The sequence below is a fragment of the Triticum urartu genome, chromosome 5A (genome assembly GCF_056163025.1).
Source record: "Triticum urartu cultivar PI428250 chromosome 5A, HENAU_Tu73, whole genome shotgun sequence".
NCBI lineage: Eukaryota > Viridiplantae > Streptophyta > Magnoliopsida > Poales > Poaceae > Triticum > Triticum urartu.
In genome coordinates, this window is record NC_141877.1 from 432,859,829 (window position 1) to 432,876,407 (window position 16,579).

Here is a 16,579-nt window from a genome sequence, read left to right on the forward strand (position 1 = left end):
ACAACAGGAAAAAAACACGCATGGGCCGAAACTGGGCAGCCCAATAGTGCAGGGGGGGACTCGGGTGCTGCTCACCACGGGCCTCGGCCCAAAACTGTGGAGAGGAGGAGGCCGGCAGGGGCGCGCTGGGTCGGCCTGTTTGGCTCGATCGAAAGGTCAACGCAGCGTGGCGTCGCTTGTCCTCTTCCCTGGTTCGAAAGAAGCAGAGGCAGGGGCGGCGCTGCGGCTCCAGCGGGGCAGGACGTCGGCAGACGGCGGAGTGGCATGATCCGGGCGGGGTTTCGAGGACGGCAGGGAGCAGCGGACGGGGAGGACCTGGAGGAGCTCGGGGCCTCAAGTGCAGGCGCAGAGGAGGCCGAGGCGCCATCGCAGGGGAACGGCAACATCGGCGGGGAACTTGGCGGATCCGGCAGGTGGGGCGGTGGGGCAACCAGATCCGGGGAAGGCCGACCCGTTTCCAGCGACGACAAGGCCAGCCGGCGATGGGGCGGCGAGGTGCGGCACTCCAGCGGTGGTGCCTGTCCACAGGTAGCGAGAGGTGAGAGGCTCGGGCGAGTGAGAGGGAGATCGAAGTAGAGGAGCGAGGAGGCAACGAGCGCGACGACCTGGGTCAATGCTCGCCGGCGACGAAATGGCGAGAGGCGACCGCGGCGACCATCGGTGGTGATCGGGGACTCCAGCGGGAGGTTGCAGGGAGCGGCGGGATCGAGGCTCCCCTGCTCGAGCTCCTGAGCGCGTGCATGTGCACGAGAGCGAGAGGAGGCTGGGCCTCGAGTGGCTGGATCGGGGCCAGGGGCGCTGCTACGCAGGGAGGCCGCCGGTTGGCTTGATGGGGAAAACGAGGAAGGAGGAGGCGGCTTCGGTTGGTGGAAATGGATTCGAAGGGATCCCGAGGTGGATGGTGGCGGCTTGACGGGACAAGTCCCTATATTTTAGGGTTTGTCCAGAAAGACTTGGAGTGGAGTATATATACATCACAAGTTAGGTTAGGGGCTACCTCGTTCCTCCGATCGCAATCGGACGTTCGCGAATAAATAGCTATGGAGTGCAATTAACAAAACGGAGACGTTTTGTAGACGTTTGGGGATGATCCGGATCCAACAGTGGCGATTGTCCGGGTCGCGTCCGGGGAAGTTTCGGACATGCACGTGAGGGGTCGGTTGGAACTTGTGGGCTGTGCAGAAGGGCTCGCGCTGAGAGAAGAGAAGAGAGAGAGGCCCGGCAACTGTTTTCGGAGACCGAAAACGTCCGACGTTAGACCGGCTATACTGCCGCTATAGTAATCCGTTGGGGCGTCAAACGGACTCCGAATGCGATGAAATTTGGCAGGCGACCTACTGACAACATAAAAACACCGCATGCCAACTTTCAACCCATTCCGAGAACATTTTTCCGGCCACTTATAAAATAATATTTCGGACGTGTCGCGGGCGCGTGCAAGTGTGTCTGGGCTCAAAACGGACTGGGGGAACCCGAACGAATGCAAGTTTTGAAAACATGATGATGCAATGCACATGATGACATGACAAAGATGCAACACGCAAGCGAATGACATGGCAAGGACAACGAATAACTGGAAGACACCTGGCGCAACGGTCTCGGGGCATCACAAAGGGGTTGGACAAAAGTGGTTCGTGCCTATGGCATGCAGGAAGGCACATTATGGACATTCCGCTTCTTCAACACCATCAGCAGTCAAAATGATTTACACTTCTCTCTTCACCTTTACCGCCTTTAAATATTATGGTTCATCATAGTTAATTGTTGCATAATCCTATAATTACTTAACATATTGTACTGGCAATTTTATTTATGGATTCGTTGTTGAACCATTATGCTGAGAATTTGAATTGCACGTTTCATATTTTAAAATTTCCAATTCGAATAATAAATTACATGCAAAAATAAAAGTATACATGAGCTAATAAAATAATGTGCACACGGTTAGAAAGAAAACAGTGTGTGCGATGTAAAAAGAGAACAGACGGTCATGAAACTTTACAAACGGTTCTGGCAGTAAAAGCGCTTGTGATGGATAGCCCAATGTCACACAGTTTTCTACATCAAATCGTGTGTGATGTAGTTCATAAAAGCAAACAGTTAATCAAGGCAGCGCGTGTGTGATAGTTACACCTTTCACACACGAGCGTATACATAAAACTGTGTGAGATACACATACGAACGGAAACGTTTTCCCTCGATTGACTGTGTGGGATGTACATAAAACGAAAACGTATTTCTTGCAATGACCGTGTGTGATATACATACGAACGGAAATGTTTTTCTAGAATTCACCGTGTGGGATGTACATACGAACGGAAATGATTGTGTTTCGATGCCTCGCCCGATCGCACACGAGCTCATTTGGCCCCAGCCTGTATCCTATCCCCGACGATTTCTGGGTCGTGTGGGAAGGACCCCCTATCGCTCACACTCACTTGGCGACGGTTTCAAATGCCGTCACGGAAAGGGGTTAAAAACCGTTTGTATAGCACCGACGCGTACCAGTGTATGGGAAAAGCCTTTCATCCTCATCATTTGCAGGCTAGTCGTCAAGAGGTCCCTCTCAATATTTGGGTCAGTAGATTCTCTGCTATTAGTAGGATCTGCATGACTAGGCTCTTATTATCTTGGTGTTTCTGGTACATGCATAGTGCTCTCTCCCGCATCTCTAACTCTGTCATGACTGCACTAAGGCTGTGAACTATTAGCGATTGTTTTTCTATTTTTGGATTGACTGCTCCTACCTCTAGAACTAGTAGATTGTGATATTCTTCCTATGCTCTCTGCATGTCCTCCTTTTCTTTGTATGTCATTCATTTCTAATTTGACTGGGACACAAACATGCGCTCTAAACATTTTTGCTAGCTCATCATCACAATGGACTGGGACCCAAACAACAGTATCAATGTCCCAGTACCTGAATTCGACTGCATCATGTATTACCTAGGGGAATTTAGCACAAATGAGAGATCTAAATTGGTCAAAATTCAACCCATTGTCCACAACCAAAGGAAATGAGAAGCCTGTTTGGCCTGCTTTTGTACTAGCAAGAACTAGAAGTGTTGTTTGCGTTCTATATTCCAGACAAATATTTCCCCCAAGATCCACCCTATGAATAACCATGAAAAAACAGAAAAATAACTGAACGAAATGAGCATTACAAACGCAGTAACCAACAAATCCAACTACAAGAACTAAGCATAACAAAAAACATGCGTCAGATTTGAAACCATGTCACTTACCCACCGGAGTATCCATCCCTAGCACTGTGCTCCCTTGTTGGCCGCCGCCGCAACCACTGTCGCCCTCCATCCGCAACGGTTGCATCCTATTCGCAGCACATCACACAAATGGAGTCAGATACGCCAAATATCCACCACGGCCACCATAGATCTAGAGCTTTGCTTGTCGTGGATCGAACGCGCTAGGGTTAGGGTTACCCAGCGAGGCGATCTGCGGGAGAGGATGCGAGCGTGCGGGTCGAGTGAGAGAATGAGAGATATATAGTGAATCGATATGTTTGGGCCCACATGTAAGGACGGAGGGGCAAAAATGTCAAAGAAACGGCCAGTTAGTGATCAAACAACCTTGACTGAACGAAAACGACACAAACGGGCATCTTTATAAGTGAAATTGACGGCAGAGAGGCAAATTTGAGCATGCTTACAAATGGGGGGCAAATCTGAGTAGTGGGTTTGAGTTAGGGGCATACGTGTAAATGTCTCTACATTTTTATGACAAAACATGGTGTTTGTGCTTATGGTTCTTTTTTTCATGTCAATGGCTCTTTGCCCATTCTACATATTTTTTGTCGGTGTTGATCAACTCAGTGGCAAACTCAATCAAAAGCTTTTTTGGGGGACATATGTAATTTTATTCATACTCACAACCATTACATGTACGTTGATTTGAATCAAAGATTCAAAAAATTACAAAGTAAGAATTACAATCAAAATAACCATAATGTTAGCTAGCCAAAATATTAGCCTTTTTTTTCAGGAGAGCCAATATAATAGCCGGCTAAAGTTTTTTCTTTCGACAGGGCCCTGCTATTTGCGTTCTTTGGTTTTTTCTTAGCGAGGGGGCCTTGCTATTGCGTGAGCCTCTAGGCCGTTGACTAACTGGACTGGCAACATAAGCCTTCACAAGACAGCCCATACGGCCCAATTGAACGTCTGGCCCATTTACCCCATCAAGCAAATCCTAGCCGTCGGTGCTAGGTCACGGCGACGGCGGGAGGCCATTTATACCCGTCACAGCCGCCACGCGCTCGCCCTCCTCTCTCTCCCCCCACTCTTTGCCCAAGCCCCCTACTGCCGGCGGCGGAGACGACGGAAACATGGTGCAGCGCCTGACCTACCGGAAGAGGCACAGCTATGCCACCAAGTCCAACCAGACGCGGGTCGTCAAGACCCCAGGTCTGGATCCCCTCCTCCTCCCCTTCTCCAGACGAATTTCTTTGGTGGCTTCTGATTTGTTCGTGCCAAGATCTTCGCTGAAATCGGTTGGTTTTGTTCCTTGTGTGCCGCAGGTGGTAAGCTAGTGTACCAGTACACCAAGAAGAGGGCGAGCGGCCCCAAGTGCCCTGTGACCGGGAAGAAGATCCAGGGGGTGAGTTGCCGCTTTGCCTTTTGCATCTATATGAAATTCTTGATTGTTTCGCTTTGCCATGATAGGGGTATTCGATATCTCTGTTTGTATGGTGGATGAATTGGATTCTTGTGCTTGGGTATTATTTATGTGTGGTAAATGTGGTTTATCTCCATCTTACACATGTATGGTTATCAGCTTTTAGAGTATCTTTTAGGCTTTTACCACACAAATTACCGACTAGATTGTGGTGAGATGCACAATTGGTAGATGCCGATTTGACCTTATCGGGCATCAGATTTATGTTTAGACCGTTTCCTCATATCATTCCTAATTAGTTATTCCTTTTGGTGGTTTGTGGTAGTGCATGGGTATCAAATTAAGAGTTGGTTGTCCGACAGTTGGTACGATGGTGTACGTGGACAGCTGGTTGTGCAGAGTAGCAATGCTGCATTTCAACAATAGTTCAAGTATTTATTTTGTTGGCTCAATCATTCTTATTAGTTTCTAGTGGTGCCTTTAGACTATAATAAATTTTTAGATCAGTAATGTGTGTTTAAACACTTGGTTGCTCAGTAGTGTTGATTGTATTATACAATCAGATTGGTAGTTATGCATGATTTTACTACCAGCAAAGCAAACTCTCATAACGGGAATGAATGTCACAGCTCATTTGGTCCTTTTGTGATTTCAACAACTCCATTTGCTCACTCAGCTTGTTTTTATTAGTGAAATGAGATTCTTCTGTCATGCTTGTTTTAAGTTGAGAGGACATTTGTGTTTGAATTTTTGCCTTTTGGTTGAAGAATATTGCAACATGATGGCTCATGATCTGATACTTCCATTTCCAGATTCCCCACCTCAGGCCTACTGAATACAAAAGATCAAGGTTGTCTAGGAACCGCAGGACTGTGAACCGTCCCTATGGTGGAGTGCTCTCTGGAACTGCAGTGAGGGAAAGGTGAGCAAACTTTGCCTTACAACCATCTAATGTCATTACCTCAAACCTATCCTTTATGTACTCTCATTGGATTCATGTTCTCCTTCAGGATCATCCGCGCTTTCTTGGTTGAGGAGCAGAAGATCGTGAAGAAGGTGTTGAAAATACAGAAGACCAAGGACAAGACGACCTCAAAGTAATCTGTTTGAAACAGAAGTGCGAAGTGCGATGGTGTTCTGTAAACAAGGAGAATATTTTTGTTGGTGGTTATGATCAATGGTTTAGTCCCTTCTAGCTAAATGTTTTAGAGTACTTGAAATCCTTCTGCCGCCGTGACATCAGAGATTGTGAAACATTTGATACCCATTTGCAGTTTCATTTCTGAATGCATGTTGAATCTACTTATGTTAATTTGGTTTCACCTTGCATTCGTGGTTATTGATCTATAACAATTTTTCTGTTCCTCACTCTCATTTCCTTGCTGCCCTGCTCCTTGGATCAGAAAAGTACACTTGAGAAACTTCATCCATTGAACCACTAGATTGTTTTACCATGCCTGTAAATTTTCAAATGAACATTTTTGTTTGCAAAGGCTGGAAGGTTCTGGTGAATAGTGCATTTGTTCTAGTAGGATACTCTGGGTCGATTATGGTCCCAGGCTGGTTTGGTTGGACGTGGCTTGGTCGCCTCCATGAAATTGGTGGGAAACTCCATATTAGATACAGAGTTCCATTCACTCAATCCCCGCATTCTAATGAGATAGGCAAAACGTTTGGGCTTCTTTGATTCAAAGGATTCTCAAAGGAATTTTAAAGGATTCTAATCCTTAGGATTTTTTTCTATGTGGGTTGTTTGATTCGTAGGATTGTAAACCGTAGGAATTTTTCCGTAGGATTCATTTGCACTAGATTTCATAGGAAATTTACCATCCATTCACAAGATGACATGTCAATCCAATCCCACGTTTTTCCTATTCATGCATTTGGGAAATCCTACGATTCAAAGAGTCCCTTAATAAACTGGAGACGAACATTTGGGGCCTTTGGATTCCAGGAAAGATAAAGTACTTTGCGTGGAAAATTCTTCCTGGAGTGCTTCCTTGTTTTGGGGTTCTATAACTGGGCGCCATATCCTGGATTCACCACAATGTCCAATCTGCTTGGTTGGTGTGGAAGATGTCCAGCATTGTCTTTTCAAATGTAGGCGAGCAAAGGAGGTCTGGTTACATTTTTGGCATGTTGGAAATGATTCAAAAGGCCGTGGCCGAAGATATAGGTGAACGCCGAAGCTTCATTTCATATAGAGACACATGCGGGCGCTGCTGGTATAGTTATCCGAGATAATAAAGGTGGTTTTATAGAAGCAACAACTTGGTTCCTACCACATGTTAGCTCTGTCGATTCTGTGGAATTGATAGCAATTGAGAATGGTATGTTCTTGGCGGCTAACATGGGGTGCAACAGTATAGAGATCGAGTCTGGCTGTAGTTTTGCAGTGAACTCTGTGCAACTGATGGACGAGTACTTGGGCCCGAATGTTACAGTCATAATAGAGTGCAACCAAATGGCGATGGAGCTCCGGAGATCTACTTATATGCACCGTTGCCGCGATGCTAATCAAGTTGCTGATGAGTTCGCGAAACACTCTTTTAGATTTATATCTTCCAGCCTTTGGGATTCTTATTATACTGTATTACTGAATTTGTTTCTCATCATCTTGTAAACGGTATGACGATAATATGAGAAATAAAGTCTCTTGCCGCAAAAAAAAAAAAAACTGGAGTTTGTTCTATTTGATTCCAAGGACACCCATATGCTACTTGTAGAGTGCATGTTGTAGTTGTTGAGGCATTGGGTCAAAGATACATAGTACTTCGTTTTAATCTACTTGTTTGCCATTTGGACACCACTTTTTTACCCCTCCAATTGCGATTTTTTTTATTTGGAAGGAATTCAAATGCAATCTCTTTATCCCAACGTAATTAGTTTACAAAAATGTGTGCGCTTGCATGGGCTCTACAATAGATTAATCTTTGCATGATCAGCTGATTTTATCATCTTAGCTGGCCATCTGTGGAATTTCTCCAGGGAAAACGGTTAAATTGTTGATCTTATGCTGTGCAAAGATACTTGTGTGATGTTTTGTCCTCCCAAGGCTTATTTGTGATGTGATTCCTGCTCTTCATGCAAAATGATTGTTTTAAGACTCAGAACACTGATTTTGTATTTTTTTTCCAAAAAAAAAATCATCTGGAAAGTTGTTTTTTCAATCAAGGCAAGGTAATCGCTGGTTGATCTTCAAATTAGCATTACCCTGCCTGTTTATTTCTTCCGCCATTTGCTAGGGATGCAGGCGGACAGTGTATAATTAGACACAAGGTGTCACGCCCGCAAGTGTATAATTAGAACTTCACAATTATTAAAGCAACAGCCTGTCGCGGACAATGTAGATGCGATCTGCTTGCATCCCTTCCGCCTTTACTAGTTTGTGAAATTCAACTTGTCCTTTGCTTATCAACTTGTGAATTATGGCAGGAAGTGGATGGAATATGACCAGAGGACGCTTAGCTTGCAATAGCTTGAACTGTTATTAGAATTTAGAAAATACTCCTACTTTATTCTAGAAGTTGAAAGAAATAACTCTGATGGATATGAAGTCGTACATGAGAAAGTTCTAATCTGCACTACACACTTGGAATTACTCCCTTCGTCTCAATTGTCTCATGGTAATGTTTGGCCAAGTTTATAGAAAAACCAACAACCACAATACCAAATTAATCTCTACTGTTAACGCAATCAACAACAATCAAATAAATCACCAACAGCAGGAAATCACTTGCAAGCGAACAATAAAATCAACTCACATAGTTGTATGTACAAAATCTCAATCACATCATATCTTTCTTTACCTTCGCCTCCTCACAACATATCTCTATCTCAACTGAACCAAAAATTTCCTACGTTGAACCATCAGAATAAAGTTGCTTCCATTGCAATACATGAGTATTTAGCTAGTATTATTGATTAGACAGTTAAAATATTTTTATTGCAACACACGAGTATTTAGCTATCAGTAGCTCTCATTGAGATGAAGATGTACATGTGGAAGTTGCATTAACTTATATCCAACTTAAAAAAAAAGCTTCAGAAAAATATGTACTAGCATTTTTAGAAAGATATGTTACGAATTTTCGAAGACTGGATTGTGAAAAGAGAACTCTGAGATTACAATAGATAAAACTAGGATGAGAAAGGGCATATATAATTAGCTTTCAAAAGCTTAAAAAAAAATATGAAAACTGTATGTCAAGAGTGGGATTTGAACCCACGCCCTTTCGGACCAGTACCTGAAACTGGCGCCTTAGACCAACTCGGCCATCTTGACTTGATGCCTCTTGTCTGCAATCAAGCTAAACATTTGCAAGCAGCAATGAGGGCTACCATTCTTATTAGTAGCAAGCACTAACATCTTGGATCTAGAGTAGATTTCTTGAGAATTTCAAATCCAGCACCCTAAAGTAGGCTAGACTTGCATGTTTTTGTGCAACATCACATAGACACTAGCAAGCCGTAGTACGGGACAGACACTCCCATCGGCGTGAAAAATTCAAGCGCAGAAGTTCACCGCCGAGGCGGCGACAGCGCGCGCTCAACCACGCGCCCTCACTCCGGTTGCATCCCCACCCCACGCCGTCTCTGCCCTCCGCCGTCTCGATGCCTCCACGCCTCCCCTCCCCCGCCCTCTCCGCCCACATACGCACGCTCTCCTCCGCCACCCGGGCCGGTGTCCCCCACCTGCTCGATGGAGTGCCGCGCCCGGACCGCCTCGGGCGGCTCCCGCCCGAGCTCGCGGGCTTCGTCCGCTCGCGCGCCGCGGGGCACACGCCCAGCCAGTTCGCCTACGGGAACGCGCTCGCGGCCTGCGCCCCGGCCGCCACGGGCGCCGGGGCGGGCAGTGTCGCCTTCGCGGAGCAGCTCTACTGCGCCGCCTGGAAGGACGGGCTCGCGGGCGACGCCTACGTCTGCAGCGGCATGGTCGACCTGCTCGCCAAGAGCGGCCGCCTCGGGGACGCGCTCAGGGCGTTCGCGGACGGCGACCGCGGGAGCGTGGTCTGCTGGAACGCGGTCATCTCCGGGGCCACGCGCAACGGCGAGCACGGTCTCGCCGTCGAGATGTTCGGCGACATGGCATGGGGCTCCTGCGAGCCCAACTCCTTCACTTACTCCGGTGTCCTCAGTGCCTGTACGGCAGGTGCGGAGCTGTGCGTCGGGAAGGCAGTGCATGGGCTGGTGCTTCGGCGTGACCCCGAGTACGATGTGTTCATTGGGACGGCGATCGTCAACATGTATGCGAAGTCGGGTGATATGGTCGCTGCCATGAGGGAGTTCTGGAGGATGCCGGTCCGGAATGTGGTATCCTGGACCACCGCGATCGCTGGTTTCGTGCAGCAGGAGGAGCCAGTAGGCGCTGTTCGGCTGCTCAGAGATATGGTCCGGAGTGGCGTGTCGATCAACAAATACACGGCTACTAGCATCTTGCTCGCCTGCTCCCAGATGCACATGATACGAGAGGCTAGCCAGATCCATGGAATGATCATAAAGACAGAGCTGTACTTGGATTACGTTGTCAAGGAGGCTTTGATCTGCACATATGCTAATATTGGGGCTATTGAGTTGTCCGAGAAGGTGTTTGAAGAAGTTGGCAGAGTAAGCAACAAAAGTATCTGGTCGACTTTCATATCTGGGATTAGTAGTCATAACCTACCGAGATCAATTCAGCTGTTAACGAGGATGTTTCGTCAGGGTCTAAGACCAAACGACAAATGCTATGCTTCTATTTTCAGTTCTGTGGACTCAATTGAGCTTGGCAGGCAGCTGCATTCGCTGGTTATAAAAGATGGGTTTGTTCATGGTGTCCTTGTGGGCAGTGCACTCTCCACCATGTACTCTAGATGTGGTGAAATGGAAGATAGCTGCAAGGTCTTTGAAGAAATGCAGGAACGGGATGAAGTCTCATGGACTGCAATGATTGCTGGTTTTGCATCTCATGGCCATTCAGATGAGGCATTCCGACTGTTCAGGAATATGATTCTTGATAACCTTAAGCCTGACCATGTGTCGTTATCTGCCATTCTTTCAGCTTGTAATGGACCAGACTATTTGCTCAAAGGGAAGGAAGTTCATGGACACATTCTTCGTGTCTATGGAGAAACTACGTCTGTTAGCACTTGTTTGGTTTCCATGTATTGCAAATGTCGAGAAGTACAAACAGCTAGAAGAATTTTTGATGCAACTCCATGCAAAGATCAGGTCATGTTGTCTTCAATGGTATCTGGATACTCTACAAATGGTTGCACTGACGAGGCAATCTCATTATTTCAGCTTATGATGGCAGCTGGTTTTCAGATAGATAGGTTCATATGCTCATCTATCCTTAGCCTATGTGCTAACATAGCAAGACCGCTCTATGGAAAACTATTACATGGGTATGCAATTAAGGCAGGAATACTGTCTGATCTATCAGTAAGCAGTTCACTTGTGAAGCTGTACTCCAAAAATGGCAACCTGCATGATTCTCGTAAAGTTTTTGATGAAATAAATTCCCCGGATTTAGTTACTTGGACAGCTATAATTGATGGATATGCTCAGCATGGAAGCGGTCAGGATTCTTTGGAGATGTTTGATTTGATGATTAGGCGTGGAGTGAAACCAGATAATGTTGTACTAGTGAGTATTTTATCTGCTTGCAGCCGTAACGGTTTAGTTGAAGAAGGCTTTAACTACTTTAAATCTATGAGAAACGTGTATGGGCTTGAGCCTGTGTTACATCACTACTGCTGTATGGTTGATTTACTTGGTCGATCTGGGAGGCTTGCAGAGGCAAAAAGTTTTATTGAGAGTATGCCTATGAAGCCTGACCTGATGGTATGGAGCACACTGCTTGCTGCTTGCAGAGTTCATGATGATGCTGTACTTGGACGGTTTGTAGAAAATAGGATACGTGAAGATAATTATGACCCAAGCTCTTTTGCAATGCTGTCAAACATTCTAGCAAACTCTGGAGACTGGGAGGAAGTAGCGAGAGTCAGAAAATCATTAAAGGGCAAAAAGAAAGAGCCTGGATTGAGTATGGTGTAAAGTGAAATGGTCAAAGAGTTCTATAAATAAAACTGGAATGCAGCACAGTACATTGACTGAGATGAAATAATGACATCATCTCGGGGAGTTCTGAGAAGAGCGCTAGTTGGTTACATGTAAGCAATGTGCAATGGATATCATTGGTATATTGGATATACTGTTGAGCCTTTTTACACTGTTCACCAGATTTTGCATTGGTAGTTGTTCTAAACCTGTTAGGCATCTGATTAGTGACATTTGTTCCTGATCATGGGGAAGACTTGATGCCTTTCTAAATTTGCACCGACAATACAACTGAGTCAGGCTCTTTGCTGAACTTAATTCGTCATTCACTTTATGATATTTGACATGTAGGGCACACTTATAATTCTCAGGGAAAGTATATGTATTCATAATACTGAAGCACTCAATACATACAACCAAATCTATTTCTCTCTCTATTAGCCTATCTTTTGTACAGGTGGGTAGGATTCACAAAGTATACACTGAGCAGAAAATGTACAAGGGCAATTGCTGACAGAAATGCTAGCAAATGAAGGTTGCTCATCTTCTTGTATTATCTAACTATGTATATTTTTTTTCCTTCGAGCAGCTATTGGACATCTCTCGGAGAGGCAGGGGGACAATTGAGAGATTCACATGGCACATTGGATATCCAATCATCTGAAGAATGTAACCCCAAATCAAAGGGGAATTTTATTTTCGGTGGAACTCCATACTCATTGCCTGTATTGTGTCCATTGTCAGGTTTTCTTGTATATGGATCTTCGTCCCTATTTCCAATACCTTCATTTGTGTCTATAACCCAATCAACTGCGTACCCGTTGCACTGTTCAGGGTGTTCAAACTCTATCTCTGGCGAGGCTTCATTCATGCTATTGATTATTCCAGGGGCTATGCTGAAAAGCACGGCATCTGATGACCTCTGGAGGGTCTGTGTTTCAAATGGAAAGATGATTGGACCACTATGGATGTCTTTGTCTGATATATGAGTTAAAGACGGACCACGGCTGAAATTTATGACTTTACATGAAGAGCCATTTTGTGAACTGTTGGGTTTCTGCTGCTGCTGCTCATGAAAGTAATGCTGGCTATTGAGCCGACTCACAGGTATTGCAACTTCTGCTGAGCAAGGGGAGCTTTCGAAAGCAAAATGTGAAGCTTGTATGGATTGCAGGGCAGATAAGAGATCTGGCTCTATTGTTGCAGTTGACTGAGGACCCCAGGAGTGGGATAGCGCTCTTTGTGCCATTGAACTAGGCTTTTTAAATATCCTACAAATAGCCCAGGCATCCTGTCATCAGAAGATATACATCATATATCGAGATATTTTTGGAATTTTAGCACTATAAGTAAATGTTTTGAATAAGAGGCTTACATTGGCTGGAATGTTTTTGTCTATTGGTACTTTAGGAAGTGATGGATCAGTTAGTGAAGGAAGCCTGAACTCATGCATCATCCAGTCAGTCTTGATCCCTTTTGCTGCTCTCCCTTTATAAAAGACAAGAGACTTCTTCAGGCCTATGCACTTGGTTCCCTCGGAGGAGTAAATGGGCCTATCTGTTCCTGTTGCTTTCCAGAATCCAGCTCCTGTGACTCTGTTTGGTCTAGCACTATTACGGTACTTCCGGTCCCTTGGGCAGTAGAAATACCATTCTTTTTCCCCAGAACTTGCAAGTTCTAAGTGAGAGCAAGGTAATGAATAAAATATCAGAGAAAGTAAAGGTGAATAATCCAATGCAATGAAGTAATGTTTGCAGATATTTAAGGTGGATAACTATATTTAGTTTGGTTTTCTGATGAGAAGGTTCTTAAGTATTAGTGTAAAAAATGCTCTTATATTATGAAAATAATGTCTATGTTTTGTGCGACTTTTGCTATAATTATGGTTACTATTGTATTTTGAATATGTTGCATGCATACATAATGGATATGCACAATCTTGGATCTTCTGTGCTCCGTCTGAGTATGATATGGTCTTATTTACCATGACCACTAGTTTACTCATGGCTTGAAATATTGCTAGAAGATTGCCCAACTTGTATTAAGAGTAAAACTTTGTACTGAAGTGTATCAGAAATCACGAGTTCTCTCTCTTGTTCGTTCTAACTTTCATATAGGTTAACTATGAAGACTGTATCTTTGCTCTGTAGTTTCCCAAAAGTAAGGAGGCTATGAGTTTATCTTCCATGCATTCGGCAGAAGCAAGATGGTGAGTGTGGAATAATTTTGAAATTCTATCTCATCTCTAACGTGGGGCATAATATCTGGTGTCTGCATGTTACTAGAGAGAGATGTCTTCCATTCATTCTATTGATAGATAAATGCAAAATTGTATATGCTGGCATTTATTTGGTTATTTGAAGCTAAAGCCTTTACAAGATCAAAGTTCCTTGTTGCTCCATTCAGTAACAAATAAGAACAAGCCAAATAAGAACAATACAGAGAAGGTAGCAGCTTACTTGGAAGATCCCATGGGTCATATTTGTAGATGTCCAGCTGCCTGATGAGCTCAATTGAAAGGGGTTTCTGCTGAATCTTTCGCTTGAGATAAAAACCTACCAGCTCTTCATCTGTCGGATGAAACCGGAAACCAGGCAGAAGTACCTCCTCTGACTTGTCCATATCACTTCTCTCATCCATGCCTAACAAGGGTGAAGCCTGATACAGGTTGCACTGCTCTTGTATTACCTATATGGATGTAGTGTATGGTTTTAGGGTCCAAGTTGCCTAGGTGAAGACAAACTCACGAATCTGTCTCTCTAATACAGTGCAAGGACTTATCAACTATGCACGGTCTACTATTTATATCCCTTGTTTGTGGCTTTGTGCTTGTGCAAAGATGGCAAAACTCTTACTGGCAGTTATCTAATATGGTACAGGAATTTATCAACCCAGAAAAAAATACAGAGATGGCTTGATGGACCTAAATATATGGGAAAGAAGAATGAATAGAAGACGAAGGTATCATGTGTAACTTGAGGACATGAGGTAGGAAACTAGTACTTATATAACTACTGTGTAAGATTAACTGTTTTTCTGTCAGATTTCTAGGCTCCTATTATATGCCTTGTATTCCAGGTCATAAACGATAGTCGGCAAGGGGAGTTTAACATACCCTTTATGAAAGAAGTTACAGCTGCTTAAACATGACTAGATGAGGCCCACAACTCTGAAGCCCCTCTTGCAATAAGATAATATTTTATCCAGTCTCCTTTTGAATCTATTGGATTTATTTAATCAAGGATTAGTATCTCAATGAAGACAAACTTGGCAACATATATGGGGATTATTTGTCCCTTTCACTTCAGACCTAAATTATGATCTAGGACACCCTAAACAACCCCTAAAAAACATTCATAAACAGGTATGGTCTGAACAGTTTCTTTAGTACTCCCTCCATTCACAGATATAAGATGTTCTAACTTTTTAGTGAATTGGATGTATACAAACATGTTTTAGTGTGTTTGTTCACTCATTTCAGTCCGTATATAGTCCATATTGAAATATCCAAAACACCTTATATTTCTGAACGGAGGGAGTACGCTTTGGAAGCTAAACACTTTCAAATACATCAACACCACAATCCAGGATTTATTCTTGCTAGATTAATTTTCTTGAAGAATACCAATACATATTCCTCCATTCTCTGGTTTAGAAACTCCCTTGTATATAGAAAAGGATATCTCTTCTTACTACACATCATTTTCAGTACATATACGCTATTACGCTTCTGGTTGCATTCGAGATTTACTTTGCATAAAAAATTCCTTCTCTTTTACGGAATCATTTCTCACCACTGTCTAATTTGTTCTCACTAGGATGATCCATTTTGCACGTACTGGAGCAACGGTTAGCTCATTTCTACTGTTAACATCATTGATGGAAATTTGGATGAAAGTTGATGTGACAACAGATGTACACGTACCTATGAATTTGTGATTGCTACTTTTTGTTCTAAACCTGTGCAATAGCTTAACTGAAAAGGCGGGGTAACTGTTTAAAAACTGCACTGTGGGGAAACCTTCATCCCAGTTAATGCCATTAAAAAATAATCATCGTCATCTCCTGACAATGATAGCCTTAGCAGTGTAATTGCCTTCAGTTTTCTACCAAGAATCGTATAACTCACTGCAAACTGTTGTCGCATATATTGATATATATATATCAACTTTTATTTCACAATCAGTCATTGTCGTAGAATCAATCTCAGCTTGCTTGAGTGCTTTATCGTATGTTCTGGTCCATCACCAATTGTATACAGTTCATTGCTCATTATTTTATAAGATCCTGTTTTAAGTATCACAGTTAGCATAGTTAAATATGATGACTTGGTCATACATGATCTTGTACAGCCTCTCTTTCTGTCAAAGGTATCCCCATTTTTTTGCCATGCTACTTTCTGTATCATCTTTCCTGCGCTGAATCAGCTGACATAATAATCATGCCAACGGCTTAAAGACAAGATTTTGGCCATGTTACAACTTACAAATAACTTAGTACCAAAAATAACTCAGAAATTTCCCATGCCTCCCCAATTCCAGGCAGGATATTACCACCCAATCAATTCCATGTTTTTGAAAACAAAACATGATCACGTTCACAACTCTTGTCTTCTACCATGATCCACATCGGGAGATGGTTTGGGTTGAACTCTTCAAACGCATACCTTCTCGATGTCCTTGTCGCATTCTTGGTTTGTAGTTCTTGGAGCACCAGAACGTTCTTGCCAAAGGGGCATTATCTTTGTTTTATTGCCTAATCTGCGGGTTGGATTTTTCCTTTTCCAACTTTTGTGAACTTGCTAAAAATAGAGCACACACCTACAAATGCATGTTTAGGACTCTGCAATCTACGTTATGGTACCATATCTTCCAACCTGTGCTAGATTTTGTATCGAGGGTCGTAT

The 16,579-nt window shown here is 43.8% G+C and overlaps 3 protein-coding genes and 1 non-coding gene across 5 annotated transcripts; 2 read left to right on the plus strand and 2 right to left on the minus strand.

The window, feature by feature from the left end:
• The first annotated feature begins 4,258 nt into the window (after positions 1-4,258).
• LOC125529643 (large ribosomal subunit protein eL34) lies at positions 4,259-5,944 on the plus strand. The gene is made up of 4 exons (XM_048694066.2): positions 4,259-4,421; positions 4,535-4,614; positions 5,445-5,554; positions 5,643-5,944. The coding sequence occupies exons 1-4, from the start codon at positions 4,343-4,345 to the stop codon at positions 5,731-5,733; spliced, it is 360 nt and encodes a 119-aa protein (XP_048550023.1). The 5' UTR covers positions 4,259-4,342; the 3' UTR covers positions 5,734-5,944.
• Positions 5,945-8,836: 2,892 nt separating this feature from the next.
• TRNAL-CAG (transfer RNA leucine (anticodon CAG)) lies at positions 8,837-8,917 on the minus strand. Its single transcript has one exon. It is a non-coding gene; the product is annotated as a tRNA-Leu (tRNA).
• A 29-nt stretch (positions 8,918-8,946) lies between these two features.
• OTP87 (pentatricopeptide (PPR) repeat-containing protein) lies at positions 8,947-12,401 on the plus strand. 2 transcript variants are annotated; one of them, XM_048674470.2, is made up of 2 exons: positions 8,947-12,130; positions 12,263-12,382. In XM_048674470.2, exon 1 carries the CDS (start codon positions 9,247-9,249, stop codon positions 11,668-11,670), a length of 2,424 nt encoding a protein of 807 aa, XP_048530427.2. In that variant the 5' UTR covers positions 8,947-9,246; the 3' UTR covers positions 11,671-12,130; positions 12,263-12,382. The 2 variants fall into 2 exon arrangements, with proteins under 2 accessions (XP_048530427.2, XP_048530426.2); XM_048674469.2 differs by having other exon boundaries at positions 8,948-11,786; positions 12,263-12,401.
• Positions 12,263-14,316, minus strand: LOC125509491 (transcription factor JUNGBRUNNEN 1). The gene is made up of 3 exons (XM_048674472.2): positions 14,133-14,316; positions 13,049-13,350; positions 12,263-12,964 (listed from the first exon to the last, which is right to left on the minus strand). Exons 1-3 carry the CDS (start codon positions 14,311-14,313, stop codon positions 12,263-12,265), a joined length of 1,185 nt encoding a protein of 394 aa, XP_048530429.1. The 5' UTR covers positions 14,314-14,316.
• Positions 14,317-16,579: the final 2,263 nt, after the last annotated feature.